At 40.3% G+C, this 18,602-nt stretch overlaps 1 protein-coding gene across 1 annotated transcript in view; it reads left to right on the forward strand.

The window, feature by feature from the left end:
* cbl (Cbl proto-oncogene, E3 ubiquitin protein ligase) overlaps positions 1–18,602 on the forward strand; it is a 37,195-nt gene that overhangs the window by 8,716 nt on the left and 9,877 nt on the right. Inside the window, exons 3-9 of the mRNA XM_056441570.1 lie at positions 12,695–12,841; positions 13,654–13,810; positions 14,790–14,911; positions 15,744–15,881; positions 16,129–16,216; positions 17,429–17,560; positions 18,172–18,381. Coding sequence (XP_056297545.1) covers positions 12,695–12,841; positions 13,654–13,810; positions 14,790–14,911; positions 15,744–15,881; positions 16,129–16,216; positions 17,429–17,560; positions 18,172–18,381 — 994 coding nt within the window. The remainder of the gene's footprint in view (positions 1–12,694; positions 12,842–13,653; positions 13,811–14,789; positions 14,912–15,743; positions 15,882–16,128; positions 16,217–17,428; positions 17,561–18,171; positions 18,382–18,602) is intronic.

Here is an 18,602-nt window from a genome sequence, read left to right on the forward strand (position 1 = left end):
CTCTACATGGAGTTATCTGTGTTTGCCCATCTGAAGGCACACACACACACACACACACATTAAATAAGCAGTCCTGTTCTGTATGTGTTGGAGGACTTGTGGATATGTAATTAATGAGATATGACTTGTCTACCTTGTTGTAACCCTCCTGTTACCTTATTCAATGTTTAACGTCTCTAAAAAAATGATTGACCTAATTTTTTTTGCTTCATATTCCATGACTTTTCCTAATTTATTAGGGACAACTGAAAAAACCTAAAATTCACATGTTGATATGTTTTAAATGTCCTGAACACAACTTGTACTCATCTGAGTTCTTCAGGGTCAATTTGACCCCAGGCTGTTTTTCACTGTGTAAAACATATAAGAAATAGCAACTTCATTATTTATTTAAAGGGCTATTTAGCTACTCAACAAACATAAAGTACCTCACACTTAAACTTAGGAAACAATATTAATTCTAATAATTTTCTGGAGGTTTTAATTGCTGGGGTCAAAGTGACCCCGAGGGTAAAAGACGTTGGTACATTTGAAGGTCACAGGAGGGTTAAATGACTAAATGATGAGAAAAGCCGTTCTTTTGAAGATGAAATGAAGCTTCTCATAAGCACACGCATAACTTTTGCTCTTACCTGCTCGCATCACTGCAGAGGCCCTTTGGTTCCCTGCTTTGGGGCGAATGACGTCCGACGTGACATAACGGGCATTACGATGCACGACGTGTCATGAATTGGCGAGATGTCCCTCGTGAGCTTTTCTGTGAATGTTGGTCAATATCAAATCTGGTCCCAGGAAGGGTTTGCGTCTCCAGAACTGCCTCTGGGCGGGGAGCAGTCGAGGGAGAGGGAAGCTGTGCGCATACCTTCGCATATCACAAGATTGGGCATTGAGTTATGAACATTTTGGCATTAGTTGCATGCCAATTGGATAAAAATTGACCGCACTGGTAAAAAGAAGATTTTGACCTTTTCATGACTTTGACCTTTGACCCGATCGATCCCAAAATCTAATCAAATGGTCCCCGGATAATAACCAATCACCCCACCAAATTTCATGCGATTCGGTTTAATACTTTTTTAGTTATGCGAATAACACGCCAACACGCACGCATACAAATAAATACGCGGCGATCAAAACGTAACCTTCCGCATTTTCAATGCGACGGTAATAAACCGCAGTTACACCAGACTATTTTGTATTAATATCGGCGATATCGATGTATTATCATCGGGGTAATCGAAGCGCAGAACAGCAGGAAGAGAAATGAGTGGAGACGAAAGTGTGGGATGCATATTTTAATCATTTATCAGAGACATTTACATCCTTTTGTGTTATTCGTACAAGTCTTTTTGCTCGATCTTTCCCCGGCAACGTAAGAAAAATAAACCAGACGCCGAAACTATTGCTGAAGATCGCGAGCCGGACGTCGGCGGCACGTCGAGCGTAAACCCGGCATAACGAGATTATTAGTCTCTAAAGTTGGTAAAGAAGTCACCTGAGTGCGTTAATGGTTTATTTTTATTTTTTTAAAGGGCCTCTAAAACTGCAAGTAAGTTGCTTCCTCTTTAGTTTCTTTACATTTATCCCTCAATGGTTTTCTCTTCTCGGAACTGGTTTCGAGAACATGAGGTAATAGTTCTCTGTCGCGTTCCAAGTGTTGCATCCTCTTCTCGTTGCTCGGTTCCTCAGTGAGATGGTTGTTTCTCACACACACACACACACCGGAGAGAAGAGGAAGCCATATTAACCATGAGCTGGTGGTTGGAGCCATTTTTAACACATTGCACGTTGAAAGAAATTCCTGGTTAAAGCAAAGGACACAGACACACACACACACAGAGACAGAGTAGCCATGTATTACTCACAAAGACTGCTATTGTCTCTGTGGGGAAGGCGGTGACTCTAACCAATGGGTATCGGCCCACTTCAGAATGCTATAGAATAAACCAAAGACGTGGAGCCTCTCGAGAGACGAGGAGGTGGTTTGGCTGCAGCGGTTCAGGAAAGGGTTTGTTTATTTGTTGAGCAACAATCTTGGTATTGACTTGTGTGGAAGTTAAGTTGTGTGTGTGTAAGATGCAACGTAGATTTACGTTGTGCTTTTTGTGTACTTTTGGTGGAGAGAAGGAAAAGGCGTTTGTTGTTCCCAGTGAGGATGAGAGAGTCTCTGTGTTTACGCCACCGGCCCGTCTGCAGTCAGACTAAACACAACGATCATCACTTCCTCCTCGCGGGCTTCACTTCCTCTTCTGGCTCAAGAGTACAAGTGTTTCTTTCTTCTTGCCCCTCTGGGTATTTGTAGTTGATACTTTTTGAAAAAACTATTTATTTTTTATTTTTGTAATTTTTTTTTTTATTTTGCATTTTCCACAAACGGATTATTCCTTGACATCGAAGAGGAAAAAAAATAGATATCTACAACAAAATAAAATCAGCACACATCCAAATCCATCCACATACACACCCGCCAAACATTCCCACCCATCCCCTCCCACATGTTTATACTCTCCAAGAGTGGGACCCAATGAGGAGGGAGGGAAGGACCAAACAATCAAACTACATACCACCAAATGATAAGCATGGAGTACAAAGTAAAATAAATAAATAAAGAAAGGTAAAAGGCATTAATGTGAAAAGTAAAATAACAAATAAATAACAAATCAACAGACATTCATTTCAAACCCAGATTTTTCATCGACCTCTTTGTTTTGCAGTTGCACTGTATGTGTACAACCTCAACCCCTCAGTTATAACATCTACATCCAATATCGACTCTAGATACAACCAAATGTTTTAAAGGGACGGTGTAACTTTTAGGTGTTGTTGGCAGATATTGAATATAATGGTTCATAATTATGTTTTAATCCGTATATAATCACCAACAACTTTATTGTCACGGTTTTGCTCTGCTATGTTTGTTGGGCTGAGCATAACACACACACGTCAATATTGTACCTTTTTACTCCACTACACCTCAGAGGTAAATATTCTACATTTCTCTGGCAGCTTTTGTTTATTTTTTTTGGCTCTAGAGGATGAAATGCAAAGGATGTTGTTAGCATTTTAAAATACAATTAGCGGATGTGTGTAAGTAACTGAAAACTGGCTGATCGATCACCGCATTCCCAAATGTATAACCTTGGAAAATTGTTATTGTTTTCTTGGGCCAGAACTAGAGTTAAAACAGTTAGTTGATTAGTCCATCGAAATAAAGTGAATCTATTGTCATACGCTAAACATCTTCCATTTAATATATATGTAAATGGTGGATTTTTAAACTATGACCTCACCTTTTTGACTGTAGGAAATTATGATTGTTATGTTTCTCACGATATTCTGACATTTTTGCAGACGTGAAGATCAAGAAAAATAATTGTCAGATTATTCATTAGTTGCAGCCAAAGTTAGAAGAGTGCAGGTCCAGATTATAACAATATATTTGCTCGCTGTCGTCAAACAAAGCAAAGTATCTATACATATCCCCCCCGAGTAACTTTTTTTAGAATTATCAAGAAAAAAAGAAGAAGAAAAATGATATATATATATAATTTTTATATATATCTTTTTTTATTCATTTTTTTCTTAATATTATATATATATATTATATATATATAATTATGTAGATATATATATATAATTATATCTCTCTTGATAAATTGGGGTCACGTTAAAACTGTTTGAAACCATTCTCTTCAAACCTCGTTTTAGCTTGCACCATTTTGCTTCCCCAAAAGAGTCCAGACGAAGCGAACGGAGAGCGTCTTTTCCAGGATTCTTTGGACACTAACTCACTGCTTTCCTACTTTTCCGTGTCATGTTTTCGTTGTAAAAAAAAAGAAAGAGAAGAGAGAAATGACCGTTTCCCCCTGTTCTTGGTGTTAACACAGCGGTTCTGTCCGTAGCCAATAGATTGGTTGACTGAGGAACCCTAAATGTTAGACTTTGCTCATTCTGCACATTGAGCGTAATAATCCAGTAAAGGGTGGATCAGTGTGTCCCCTTTGTCCTCGTGGGCCTAACGGATACTGCTTTGACCTTTTCTGTGAGTCCGTTTGATCGTCTTCCTGGCCATCGATAGGCCGATGGGTCCGGTCACAGGAAGTGGTTCACGGGCTGCAGAAAGGCACCGCTAGGCTCATAATGTGTTTTATATATTATTTGTATGGTTCTATACCTCTTCTGGTCTAATTGGTCATTAATTTAATCTTTTTTTATGTTATTTATCTGACCGTTAAATGCATGATGGCCATTAGCTTGGTTTGAGTGTTGTGAACATTTTCACATTCAGATTGTTTTTCCTTTGTTTTTGCTTTGGCAAAAGATGTGACGTGAAAAACGTAATGGAAACAATTAAAGTCGTACAGGAATATTTTATAGAGCAACTGTGGCAAAGAAATCGATCGAAACATAAAGTCTCAATATAAAAAAAGTCAATAATTCGGACGGTTTAAGCTTCAAAAATATGCATACATCCAAAAGTTAAATGATTTTGCATAAAAAATGTTAATTGCTAAGATAGCTGCTGTGTCTTAAGCCCTAATTCAGAAGAGCACACTTCGCATGAGGTTCTTTCAGTTCACGTGTTGCATCACCTTGTCGTCTGTACATGTTGGGTTTTGTATATAATTACCAAAAGTTTATTTTTGAAATGTGTTCCCCGGCTGTTTACAGTAAAGAGCTCTCCGGTGTCATCGGGGGTTTATGTCATCAAGCTTCATGGACCGAGAGGAGAAACATGGCATTGTGTGGTACAGTACCTGCTGGTATTTGCAAATGTCATTTGCACCCGTCCCTATTTTTATTTTGCGTCGTCCTAAAATGTGACATCCTGTTTTCTGTAAAGGAACATGGCGTCCGTTTGTAACAAAAGGTCCGTCTCTCGACTTTGACTATATTAAATGTGTAGTTTGATGTAAAAAAATCCTTAAAGTTTTGGAAAAGTCATTTGTTATATTCATGTGCATTCACGCCGAGTTTTAAATAATAATTAGGCTTTTAAAAGAAGGACGCTCAAAATATAAGCCGGCATACGCTCGTTCATAATCGCACATTTCTCGCCATAAATCTTTATTCTTTTAATCAAACTATTGTCTCATTCATTTGAGTCATTTAAGGTTATTTACTATATGCTTTGGAATTCTCATTGTTAGTTTAAATACTAAATGTTCTCACTTGTTCATGTGTACAACGAGATTTCACAAAAAGTTTGGTCATGGAAATTTGGTTTAAAGTCCTGGACACCCATTGGTCGACATGTGTATGAACCTGTTCATTGGTCATGTGGATGAACCTGTTCATTGGTCATGTGGATGAACCCTGTTCATCATGTGGATGAACCTGTTCATTGGTCATGTGGATGAACCCTGTTCATTGGTCATGTGGATGAACCCTGTTCATTGGTCATGTGGATGAACCTGTTCATTGGTCATGTGGATGAACCCTGTTCATTGGTCATGTGGATGAACCCTGTTCATTGGTCATGTGGATGAACCCTGTTCATTGGTCGACATGTGTATGAACCTGTTCATTGGTCATGTGGATGAACCTGTTCATTGGTCATGTGGATGAACCCTGTTCATTGGTCATGTGGATGAACCCTGTTCATTGGTCATGTGGATGAACCTGTTCATTGGTCATGTGGATGAACCCTGTTCATTGGTCATGTGGATGAACCCTGTTCATTGGTCATGTGGATGAACCCTGTTCATTGGTCATGTGGATGAACCTGTTCATTGGTCATGTGGATGAACCTGTTCATTGGACATGTGGATGAACCTGTTCATTGGACATGTGGATGAACCTGTTCATTGGTCATGTGGATGAACCCTGTTCATTGGTCATGTGGATGAACCTGTTCATTGGTCATGTGGATGAACCTGTTCATTGGACATGTGGATGAACCCTGTTCATTGGTCATGTGGATGAACCCTGTTCATTGGACATGTGGATGAACCCTGTTCATTGGTCATGTGGATGAACCCTGTTCATTGGACATGTGGATGAACCCTGTTCATTGGTCATGTGGATGAACCTGTTCATTGGTCATGTGGATGAACCCTGTTCATTGGACATGTGGATGAACCTGTTCATTGGTCATGTGGATGAACCCTGTTCATTGGACATGTGGATGAACCCTGTTCATTGGTCATGTGGATGAACCCTGTTCATTGGTCATGTGGATGAACCCTGTTCATTGGTCATGTGGATGAACCCTGTTCATTGGACATGTGGATGAACCCTGTTCATTGGACATGTGGATGAACCCTGTTCATTGGTCATGTGGATGAACCTGTTCATTGGACATGTGGATGAACCTGTTCATTGGTCAACATGTGGATGAACCCTTCCTCTTACTCTTCAGAGGTTGCGGATGTTTCAGCTTCAATGACGTCGGCTCGGGGATCTTGTGTGCCGATGCACACGTGCGCTCATACATATAAATAGCGGAACATGATGGTAATTTAGGTAACCGTGGTAACGGTGAGCTGCCGACTCGCGCCGTCCTCCCACTATTAGATTATGGTGATTAGCGAGATGCGATCCACTAGCGCCTCCGGCCCTGAGGGCGCGACAGACAACTCGCTGTTCAAGAGCACAGATATGCACCAAGATATTAACATTCAACTGAGTGGAGAGGATTACGGGTAAAAAAGAAAAGATAAAAGAGCTGGTTTCTGCTTTAAATAGTTACAATAATTTGAGTTTTTTTTTAATTGACTGGAGGCCAGAGCTTTGAAAAGAAAGATCAGATTAAAGGGAGAGTTTGTGACTATCTTAAAAAATATCTTTTCACGTTTCTGTTGAAATTCTCTTTTCATCCCGATGAACAAATCAAATGCTCTTGAGAAGATTATCTGGTCGCTGTCGCACAACCATCCAATCGTTTTATTCGGCCCTGTTGTCACGATCCGACGGGCTTCCTGTGTTTACTGCCGACGAACGATAGCCGCGGTCATAGTTTACGTTTGTTATGATAACGTTGGGGGAGTGGCTTAGGCGAGGGGCCTGGAGGACTTTCGGTAAAACAAACGTTGCGACTTTCTCTCTAGATTTAGCATCTTTTGGGTCCTGCTCGCTGCCTGATTGGAAAAGATTATGTTTATGTTTTAGGTTTTTTAATCAAGATTTTTAGCGTGCCTGTGTCGATCTTTCCGGATGGAGATCTGAAACCAGAACTTCAAATGCATAATTCACTATTTCCTAATCCAGCAATTAAATATATATTTATTGTATATGTATTTATCACATTATTAAAGTCAGTTTCCAGAATAGTACGATCTATCTTGGGCGTCAGAAGGATGGGTTTGACCATCGTCAAGTACTGTTATTAAGGCCTTTTTTTTAAACGTTGCTTTTAGTTTTAGTTTTTACATTAAACTGAGCGAGAAGTTTGTGAATGAATCGACTTTGTGGTTAAATACTGGTATATTTCCATTTAGTTTAACCTGTTGCGCAATTTACAGTATAATTGCTTGTAAAGGGCTTCAGTTATTTGCATGTTGTATAAGGGTAGATGTCTTGGTTAATCCTGATTTTGGCTTAGTTCATCTCATAAATGCTTTAAAATAAACTCTCGGTAGCTTTGATCTACGTATCCTGTTTTAGCCGTGAGCAGAAACGATAACACAGCTGCGTGATGATGATACGACAGATAATTGCGACTCTGCCGATTCAGACAGGCTCTCATTCTGCGAGGCTGACCCTTCGCTCGCAGGGCCGCTGTGTGTTAGCGCGGCGCGCTACTTCATCAGAGGCCGGCAGGAAACAGGAAGGGAGCAGCCAGCTGCAAGGTCAAAGGTCACTCTATAGCATGAGGGGGATGGTAGACACAAAAATAAGTGTTTAGAAAAAGTGTGTGTGTGTGTGTGTGTGAGACTATGTAGGTACACACACAAAATCCATAAATATGTTTTAATTATCTAAAAAAAGAAAATAACTCATTGTCAATAGTTGTTTAAAACATTTAATAATAAATAACCACAAACAAATAAGAATATGATTGTTTGATTTATGTTTTCTGTGAAAAAAAATCTCAAACACTTTGAATCTGTAGACTACTGCCTAATAGTCTTATTATTGCCTAATAGTCTTATTATTGCCATTTTTATGACAATTGCTCATATGCTGTAAACCTAAATAAATATATTAATTATTTTTGAACAAAGGTTAAATATTATTTCACAACATTCAGAAATGGCCCCAAATTTCTTTTTAAATGACTGGATTTCAGTCAGTGGGGCAATAATTTCCCACCCTGGTCCCTATTCGTGCCACAGAGGCATAAAGGGCAACAGTTGTAGTAGTGTTGGCTACTGCCTAGCACACACACACACACACACACACACACACACACACACACACAGTACAGAGCTGGTATTGTAGGATCTCGGCTTGTCCTGCTACAGAGAAGATTAGATTCCAACCTGTTATCTTACTTAGAATTTCATATTAATATTCAGACTGTCTTCTTTCTGGAAAGCTCTTTCTAATCATGCAGACCAACAAAAACAAAACACACACGCACGCACAACACAGTCTCTCATTCACTGTGCAACTCGTGTGCCAGAGACAGCTGTGCCACCCTGGGAGCTTAATGCCAGTCAGACCAGTATTTACTTTCTCAGTCAGTGTAACAGCACCCATACATAGCGTACGGGAGACTAAGTGTGTGTGCACTCACCAAGTGTGTGTGTGTGTGTGTGTAGGACAAGCCTAGACTGGTGGGTATCCGATTGTTTGGAAGCGTTTCCTAAAACATATTGACTCTAGTCTTGTGAACCTTGTGGCTCACTGTTTTCATTGAGTTTTGTATTATTTCGCTTTAAAAAAAACGGAATTTCTCGATGTACTTATTTATTGTGAGTGATGGGGTCCTACGTGGACATATCATTTCCTCTCGTTTCAGACATATATATATATATATATATTTTTTCATTCTTTATAAAAAATTGAAAGTAGGCATTCAGACATTAACTGATATATTTTAGACAATTGACATTGCATGTGCAGACTTTCAGATACTCATTTTAGTTAAACATATTTAGAGCAAGAAGTGTAAAACAAAGGATAAACAACAAAAAAGAGACAGGATAAAACAAACTAAAAGAAAACCATGTATAACTAGGGAGTGATCTATTCTCTATTGTACATTCATTGATTTATGAACATAAAATCAGGTCTATTCTACGTTGCTTATGTAACACATTTTCCCCAATATGTCAAAAACTGTTCCAGTTTGTAGTAGACAGATGCCGTCATCTTTTCCATGTTGTAAATGTTTCAGACGGTTTCACTAATAATTCTCTTGGTTCCTGCTGCTGATGATTTGCCGTTTGCTTTCGCCTTCATGTTAAACCACATTTTTTAGACGAATGGTCGGCAAGACATTTAAAGATGTCGTATTGGGTTCTGAGGCACGCGGGTTACTTCAAATAATTCATGTTCTTTCAATAATTAATTGGTAAAATAATCTGCAGATTAATAAATCACTCAAATATTATAATAATTGCAGCTCCATAATTGTTTATTTGTTTAGTAAAACCTCACGGTATTGATAAAATACCCCAAAAAGGACTCAAAAGGTTAATGAAATGTGAAAACGTTTTTGCTTTTTTAGATCACAACATTTTCGTTCATCTCGTGCCCGAAGAAACGGTGACCTTACCCCCTCTCTGCCCCAAGTGAGATCCTTCAAACATATCATTGGCACACGTGTCGTAATGTGTAGAAATAGAAATATAATTGGATGTTGGGTTTGAACTCTCGAGTGGCCTCCGAGAAGGTTTCCACAGAGGCGTGGAGGGTTTACTCATACCAAATGTGGAAATGAAAAGCTTTGAATGAGATGTCGATTACACGAGTACGATCTAAAGAGAGGACACCCGAGCAACTCTAACCCGGGAGATAAAAGTAGAGCCGCGGGGGGTTCATTGTCATCTGGAGAACGGCTGACGGGAGAATAGATGCTACTGCAGCTTTAAGGCTCACGAGGAAGCAGAAGACATAAAGGAGGACCTCCTGCTGAGATAACAACCGCCGAAGGAAAACACACGCAGACGAGCAGCGAGCCGAGGAGGGAGAAGACGTTCGCAACTCGAGTGGCTGAGCGTCTCTGCCTCTCGGTGTGTAGATTTCAACTGGGTAGAGCAGTTAAAAAGATCATCAGCTCCCAGAAGGAGTATAAATGCAACGCTTGTGTTGCTAGTTTGCAACCCTCTGCATTTTTTTCATATTCTGCTCTCTCCTGACGAGGATTATTACCCTAACAAGCACCGGTTCTCCCAACGTACACTAATCTTATTCATCCGTCTTTAGTCCCAGTCGTCTCTTCCCCTCTCTCTCTCTCTGTCTGTGTGTGTGTGTGTGTGTGTGTGTGTGTGTGTGTGTGTGTGTGTGTGTGTGTGTGTGTGTGTGTGTGTGTGTGTGTGTGTGTGTGTGTGTGTGTGTGTGTGTGTGTGTGTGTGTGTGTGTGTGTGTGTGTGTGTGTGTGTGTGTGTGTGTGTGTGTGTGTGTGTGTGTGTGTGTGTGTGTGTGTGTGTGTCGCAGCTGCAGCGTCGCCACGCTCTCGTCGCGGTTTCTCTCGCGCATGTCAATTCGCCAGCCGAGCCGAGCACAGTCTCCCTCTGTGCTGCCTCCATAAATCATGTCCTCCTCTAATGCCCTGACATTGTGCAGCTTCATTGTTTCCTGTGTTCTTCTTTAAATAACTCCTCCATGTTTCTTTCTTCTTTTTTTTTTTGGCCTCCTCTGTGCTCGCCGAGCAGCCTCTTGCAACTGAAGTCCTCGCCGTAGTCTAGGACAGTGGTTCTCAGATGGGGTACGTGAAGGCACTGCAGGGGGTACATGAGATTTAAAATATATACAGGGTTTGTATGGTCATGGAAAACCTGGAAAAATCATGGAATTTAAAAAAATGGTTATTTTCAGGCCTGGAAAAGTCCTTGAAAAGAAATGTAATCCCAAAAGTTTTGGAACATTTTTAATTTACGCAGTTTGATTAAAAGAATAAACATTTCTATACATATTTATTCGTTGAATCAAACTATTTAAGTTGTATACTCATGTACACACTGAGATTTCACAATGTTTTGTCATGGAAATTTGGTTTAAAGTCCTGGAAACCCATTGGTCCACATGTGTATGAACCCTGTATAGATATTTAAAATGAGCATCTCTTAAAAAAATCCTTTTGAAAATAGTTATTCAACACTTATTACTTATTATCTTCCACAATGCTTTGCACTGATCAGGAGGAACTTGGTGTAAAAATCAAATTGGAAGAGTCGCTGAGTTAGTTTGCCTTGTGCAAAAAACTAATAAAAACTAATTGAGCTTGTGATGCGTTTCCCTTTCCTTGAAACTAGTATAACGAGTATGAAACCAAACCACTTGCCCACACAACGGCTCTGCTAACAACATCCAAAATATCTACAACCACCACACCCATCAATTTACCAAACGCTATCAGCAGATCTACATCTCATTTTCTCAAAGTTTTTGTTTTATACTTTGAATATAATTATATATGATTCATTAGAAAGCCTCCAATTTTATTTTATTTTATTTATTTTATTTTTATTTTTATATTATTTTTATTTATTTTATAAGCAACACAGTTCTACATATCAACTTTGTTTATTATTATTCCCAAAATCTACCAATGGAGCATTATTAAAGTGATGCATCTCTCATCTAACTGATGATGTCACTGGTTTCAAAACTAATTCTCTCCGAAAGAAAATAAAGAAACGTGGTGATAAAAAGAATGAGGGGAGAGGGATATTATTTAAAATCTGAATGCATAAACGGACTCAACGGATCACTATTTACTGAGGAAAATACATGTAGAAAGCACATGTGAATCATGGAAGGTTTATTGTTTGGGGTTGATTGCCTGCTTTGTATTTGCCTTATTGGCTTTAGCATAAACCTGATAATATTGTTGTGTAACTTTTATTTTGAAAAGGTAAAAAGAATCTCCGTTTAGTTTTACGTGTGAACTTGACGGTACGGCCACGGATCTTGTTACGCAGGGATGCGAATTTATACATTTAATAAAGTTTAATAGTTTAATGGACCCGTATGAGGCTAAAGCTCTTCACGGTGGGGATAGTTTACCACTTTAATGAATGTATTGTGACGCAAAGGAAGAAAATAAAGGAGTAATTCCACCAGCAGTAAGTTTCCTGCCACTTCATATACGAGGATCTGTTACAGTCGGTATTTAATTTGCATCGTGCAACTTACCAATGTAGCTCAGTGTGTTCCTTTGATCTTGATATTCCTTATCGATGCTCAGTAAGTTGTCATTTCCCCTGTATGTGCTCTATTAATGTCCTCCGCTTGTAATGCCAACAATAACAATGATCAAATCATTATCTACTCGTGTATTTTCCTAACTTGTTGTGTATGTTTAATGTTGTATGCTCTGCATGTTTTCTTGCATTGTGAAAATGTTTTAAAAAATGTTTAAAAGAGCAATTAATTCATCATCAGTTTGGTGCAAAGTACACTTTTACCTACCAATCCCCCCCCCCCTCCTGATTTAATGATACACACATAATACTAATAACGTCATAATGTTGACGCTCTTAACGCTGTTGTATTCGCTGATGACGGTAACCACGATGCAATGATCAACATTTTTAAAAGGTGAAATCTCTCACCCTCTCTCCTTTTTGTTTTATTCCTCCAGGCGGAACCTCACCAAGCTGTCGCTGATCTTCAGCCACATGCTGGCCGAGCTGAAGGCCATCTTCCCCAACGGCCTGTTTCAGGGCGACAACTTCCGCATCACCAAGGCGGACGCCGCCGAGTTCTGGCGGCACGCCTTCGGGGACAAGTGAGCCCGAATTCCCAAAATATATATATATTTCTTCTTTTTTTACACACTTTGAATAGCATTTTACCACATTGTTTCCAAACTGGCGTTCTGGAAGCCCGAGAAGAGAGAATACGAATAAGTGACCGCTGAGAGCAATAGTTTCAATCTCTTTCATCCTTTTTTTATTTTATTGTTTTTTTACTTTGGTTTATTTGATAAGGGACCGTGCACATTAATAAACACATTTCTGTAAATGTGCCAAGAGTTAGCCAAAAGGCTATTTTTCAATAGTAGTCTCTTCTTTTACAGCAGTCACAGACAATAATTATCTTCTCTGCAACACATGTTTGGTTATTAAATTCAGATCTCTGTGTGAGGGGTGTTTTTTTTTGGGGGGGGGGGGGGTCCCTTGAAATTTTAAATGAGGGAACCTGTATACTCTTAATTTAATTCTATATGACGTATCAGGAGGCTTTTATTTATTTTATTTTATTTTTATTTATTTATTTATTTTATTTTATAAATGTGTGTTTATATAATCACACATTCATTCACAAGTGTACACGGCTTTATCAGATACTTCCAGTGCTTTTTATACAAAAAATAATAACCACCTGGAACTACAAACACATTTTTTATCGCTGGGTTTCCCCAATACTACTTAATATTAATAGCATTTCCTGTTTTCACTTGAATCTAATCACAACGTAGCATGCAGGTCGTCTGTGTTCAACACTCGCTGTTTAAGATGTTTTGATGTATTGGATCTTCGTGTTTCCACGAGGATGTGCTCACGCCTTTTTTGTTTGTTTTTTTTGCGTGTGTTCCAGGACGATTGTGCCGTGGAAGGTGTTCCGCCAGTCTCTCCACGAGTTTCATCCCATCAGCTCGGGGCTGGAGGCCATGGCCCTCAAGTCCACCATCGACCTCACCTGCAACGATTACATCTCCGTCTTTGAGTTTGACATCTTCACCCGGCTATTCCAGGTAATAACAAAAAAGACACGCGAGTAAAACCCTTCAGGTGTTCCATCTTCAGGCTGAATGACGCTCACACTTGGACACCGATAGACTGTATTGTGCAACGTGTCGTGGAATTGTCCAAAAACAAAGTACGATGACTGACAATATGAACTGAAGTCCGTAAACTGCACACCGCACACATTTAATTACGACCCTCGCCACTTCGATCATATTAATCTAAAGATTTGATGCAATACGTCTGACATGAGTCCAACTTTTCACTTCCTGTGTGCAAAGACTATAAATATACAAAATCACATTTTTATTTAAAGCGAAAATAATAATGCCTAATAAAACTATTCTTACACAAGTGATTAAATTGTGCCCGTTCTTCTGCAGCTCTCTTTTTTGGTGCTTTATGTGTTTAATTCTACTTCCTTTCAAACTCGAGACGGACTTGTGAGCATATTGCGCAATCACCTACTTCCTATCGTACTCGCTCAGCACTACTTGCACCATCACCACGTTCTTTCTGCACTAAGTTCATTGTCACTGTCGTTGTTGTGTTTTTTTTTATTGTACATACATGTTGCCACTCTGTTGTCTTCAATGTCTTTTTTAAAATATTTATCCTGCTATTTGTAAATTACATGTATGTACGATGAGAGCGTCACCGGAATCAAATTACATGGATGTATAATTCCATATAAGATTATTCTGATTCTGAAGTATCATCAATTATTTAATTATCTGCTGAAGACTTCCCCCCCCGAGTCGTTAGGGGGGTCGACTTGTTTTGGGTCGAGTAGTTTTTAAAGAAATAAACGTTATATCGGTTGAAATCGTTGTACCACTGTAGTTCAGTACATTGTAGTTGTCAGCGGTGTCCCCGATGCAATACATTTCTCCATGACTCTGCTCTGTGTGTGTGTGTGTCCAACCTCTTGCACATCTGATGAGTCACTCTTCTGGTTCTCTTTTGTGTGTGTGTGTGTGTGTGTAGCCTTGGTCGTCCCTGCTGCGGAACTGGAACAGCTTGGCCGTTACTCACTCCGGCTACATGGCCTTCCTCACGTACGACGAGGTCAAAGCCCGCCTACAGAAGTTCATTCACAAGCCCGGAAGGTGAGTCCCCCGCCCCTCCCCTCCCAGAGGAAGAAACAAACAGGGTTTTACACACACACACACACACACGCCTTGTGATGCAGTCTGAAGAAAAGATGTGGCGTCATCATTTGGTGCAACGCGGCACTGGTACGTAGCGTCAATGGTCATTATTTAGATTTTGAAACCGTAAACGACGGCCAACTGTCGGTCATGATCAGCTGGTAGAATGGGGGAAATAACTCGTTTTGGTTTGAAGATAAACGTCAACTTGACCGCAACTTTTTTTCTTCTTTTTCCCCACTTGTGCCGTGTCTCCAAACGGGACGTTTAAAAACATGAATCTTTGATGTCTATGATTAAAAAATAATAATGTGAAGCTCCTTTTTCTGGTCTTCCTCAGTCACACAGCGGTCCCCAACGTGTAGGAAAGACGGGCTTCTTTGCACGGGTCGTTCAATACCCCTCCATTTTTAATCACGTAATATCCTTATTACACGCTTGTTAACGTGTGCGTTGGAACGAGGAGGCAGCACATGTTTGTTGCCGGGCAGAGTCTTCAAGAAAGACAAACGACAAAAATACAACGAGTAGCACCACAAGTAATACCACGAGTAATACTACAAGTAGCATGACGAGTAATACTATAAGTAATACCAAGAGTAGTACCACGAGTAATACCACGAGTAATACTATAAGTATTCTCTCTCCATTTGCGAGTCGCCCTCTTCTCTGTGATCATCTCTGGTCCAGAAAGTCTTATTTCTCACGTCATATTTCTCACGTCTTATTTCTCACGTCTTATTTCTCTCGTCTTATTTCTCTTGTCTTATTTCTCACGTCTCCTCCTCAGTTACATCTTCCGACTGAGCTGCACCCGCCTGGGCCAGTGGGCCATCGGCTACGTGACGGCGGATGGAAACATCCTCCAGACGATCCCCCACAACAAGCCTCTCTTCCAGGCGCTCATCGATGGCTTCAGGGAAGGATTGTAAGTGCACTGGCATTTAGTTTGGCCCACTTTTATCTAATTTGTTGGATCCGTTCATCGACTCCGCGTCCGGCTATCGGTCTTCGTTTGACGGTTTGATTTAATGATCCGCGAGCCGAGCTTCCTGTCCTACGCAGGGCGTTTCCCCGTTTCCTTCCCCCCTCTGCTCCCTGCGGAGCATCTCCGTATCTGTGTATAATCATCATAACTCGTTGTGATGAGGACTTCTCCCTCTTTTCATCTCCAGCTATTTATTCCCCGATGGACGGACCCAGAATCCAGATCTGACGGGTCTGTGTGAGCCGTCGCCTCAGGACCACATCAAAGTCACGCAGGTCCGAGCACACTGAAGCCTCACGCTCTGATATCTGGTGCATTCTTTAGCTTTTTATTGTAACTCTCAAATGGCCTTTATTTTCCTAGTGCACACATCTCAATAAAGTTTTCGGTTGAAGAATAATTACAGTCCACGAGTGAGTTAGCAAAAGGAAGTGGTAGATGAAAAAACACCAGACGGGAAGTGAGTTTGTCAAAGGTTCAAGTCTTATTCACCAAAACATTTAAACAAATTATGTGTTTTTCCCTTTGACATTCATATTTAATAAGTAAATATATTTAAAACAGTTGAGAACCACTGGTCTACACAACCCCCAGTCTGGGAACTTTCTTAATTCCTCTATTAATATTTGTAAAAATCCATTATGTTCCATTATTTTGGCTCTTAGATGTACGAGTTACATCCTCTCAAAGTCATCTAAGAACTATAAACTTTAAATTAAGAACAAAGAAACTGGATACAAATGTGTTTTTCCCTGCCTCAGCTAATGTACATGCAGAAGCATATGATTATGCTAAAACTATATTTAAATACCAACATTTAAAACTTGATATTTTTACTTTAACGAGTCGTCTTCTTTTAAAGTTCACTTCACTTGGACGGTGTGTGTTGATCAGTGTGAGCTTCCTCTATTGTCGAGCGGGGCAGGAAGCACCACGACTGTCTTGCAATATTTCATACTCAAACTGAAGGACACGTCATGCAAGGTTCAAGCGGTCATGAAAAAACTGGAAAAGTCATGTAATATTAAAATGGTTATTTCCAGGCCTGGAAAAGTGCTTTGGGAAAAGTCACGGAAATGTGTTCTATTCATATGTTAATTTACGCAGTTGTTTTTTTAGAAAACTATTGTCATTTAACACCGAGATTTTACAAAATATTTGGTTATTTAAATTTGGTTTAAAGTCATGAAAATCCATTGTCAAGTTAAAAGTGCCATAAACATAACTGATAATTATAGAATTGTGTCCAGATCAGTCTATACCTTTTTTTGTTGTTTTTGTCTAGCAGTTATATTTATTTATTTTTTAAACAAGTGTTTATGAACAGACACATTTTTTTTTAGCGCATGACTAAAACAAAAGCTCCGCCCCCACAGTTCTACTTCTTTCATCACGCTCTCAGACGGCGTCATTACCGTACGATGTTCCTGCGTTTTGGGCACTAATCCCTCCTCGTTGTCTCTTCTTCTTTTTTTTTCCCGCCTCAGGAGCAATACGAGCTGTACTGTGAGATGGGCTCCACGTTCCAGCTGTGCAAGATCTGTGCTGAGAACGACAAGGACGTGAAGATTGAGCCCTGTGGTCACCTCATGTGCACCTCCTGTCTCACCGCCTGGCAGGTAAGAGCGTGGGCGGATGAACGAGGTCTGTGTGGGTTGATCTGCTCCAGGTTCAATCTTCTTTCCTCTCCTAAGGAGTACACTACCGTTCAAAAGCTTGGGGTCACTTGGAAATGTCCTTATTTTTCAAAGTAATGGACTGTCTTTTTAAATGAAGATAACATTAAATGAATCATAAATACACTCTATACATTGTTAATGTGGTAAATGACTATTCTCTGGTGTTTAATGAAGTCTCTACAGAGGTGTGTAGAGGCCCATCTCCAGTGTTATGCTGGTACATTGTGTTATCACCTTAGAAGACTAACGGAGGGGTAGAAAACCCTTGAAACCCCTTTTTATGTGAGCGCAGCTGAAAACAGTTATGCTGCTGAGAGAAGCTATAAAACTGGCCTTCCTTTGAGCGACAAGTTTGAAGAACAACATTAATATTTACAATAACAATCATTATTTCTAACCTTGTCAATGTCTTGACTGTATTTTCTATACATTTTTCAATTAATTTGATAAATAAAAGTGTGAGTTTTCACGGAAAACACCAAATTGTCTGGGTGACCCCCAACCTATGAACGGTGGTGTCTGAAAGCTCATCCTCTCTTCTCTGGCTCCAGGAGTCTGAGGGTCAGGGCACAGGGTGCCCCTTCTGCCGCTGTGAGATCAAGGGCACGGAGCCCATCGTCGTCGACCCCTTTGACCCCAAAGACAACAGCGGGGGCTCGTGCCGGGGCCTGTTTGGGGCCGAGGGCTCCCCGTCGCCCAGCTACGACGACGACGACGACGACGACCCCCACCTCATGATGAGCAAACTGGCGTGCACAAAGGTACCGCGGAGAGAGAAGTTCTCACAGTTTTCCAAAGTTTCCACCGGTGACACTCCCACTCTGGTAACACATCGAGGCCCGTGGCTGCGACTCATCCCCCCCCCCCCTCCTCTTCGCTCCTCTTCTCTCACCTCACCCATCTCTGTACGGATGAAACATTTCTCGCCCTTTTTTCCCCACTTTTCTCCTGATCTTCAAGCTCACGGCTCGTATCTCAAAGT

Source organism: Pseudoliparis swirei, chromosome 20 (genome assembly GCF_029220125.1).
Source record: "Pseudoliparis swirei isolate HS2019 ecotype Mariana Trench chromosome 20, NWPU_hadal_v1, whole genome shotgun sequence".
Taxonomy (NCBI): Eukaryota; Metazoa; Chordata; class Actinopteri; order Perciformes; family Liparidae; genus Pseudoliparis; species Pseudoliparis swirei.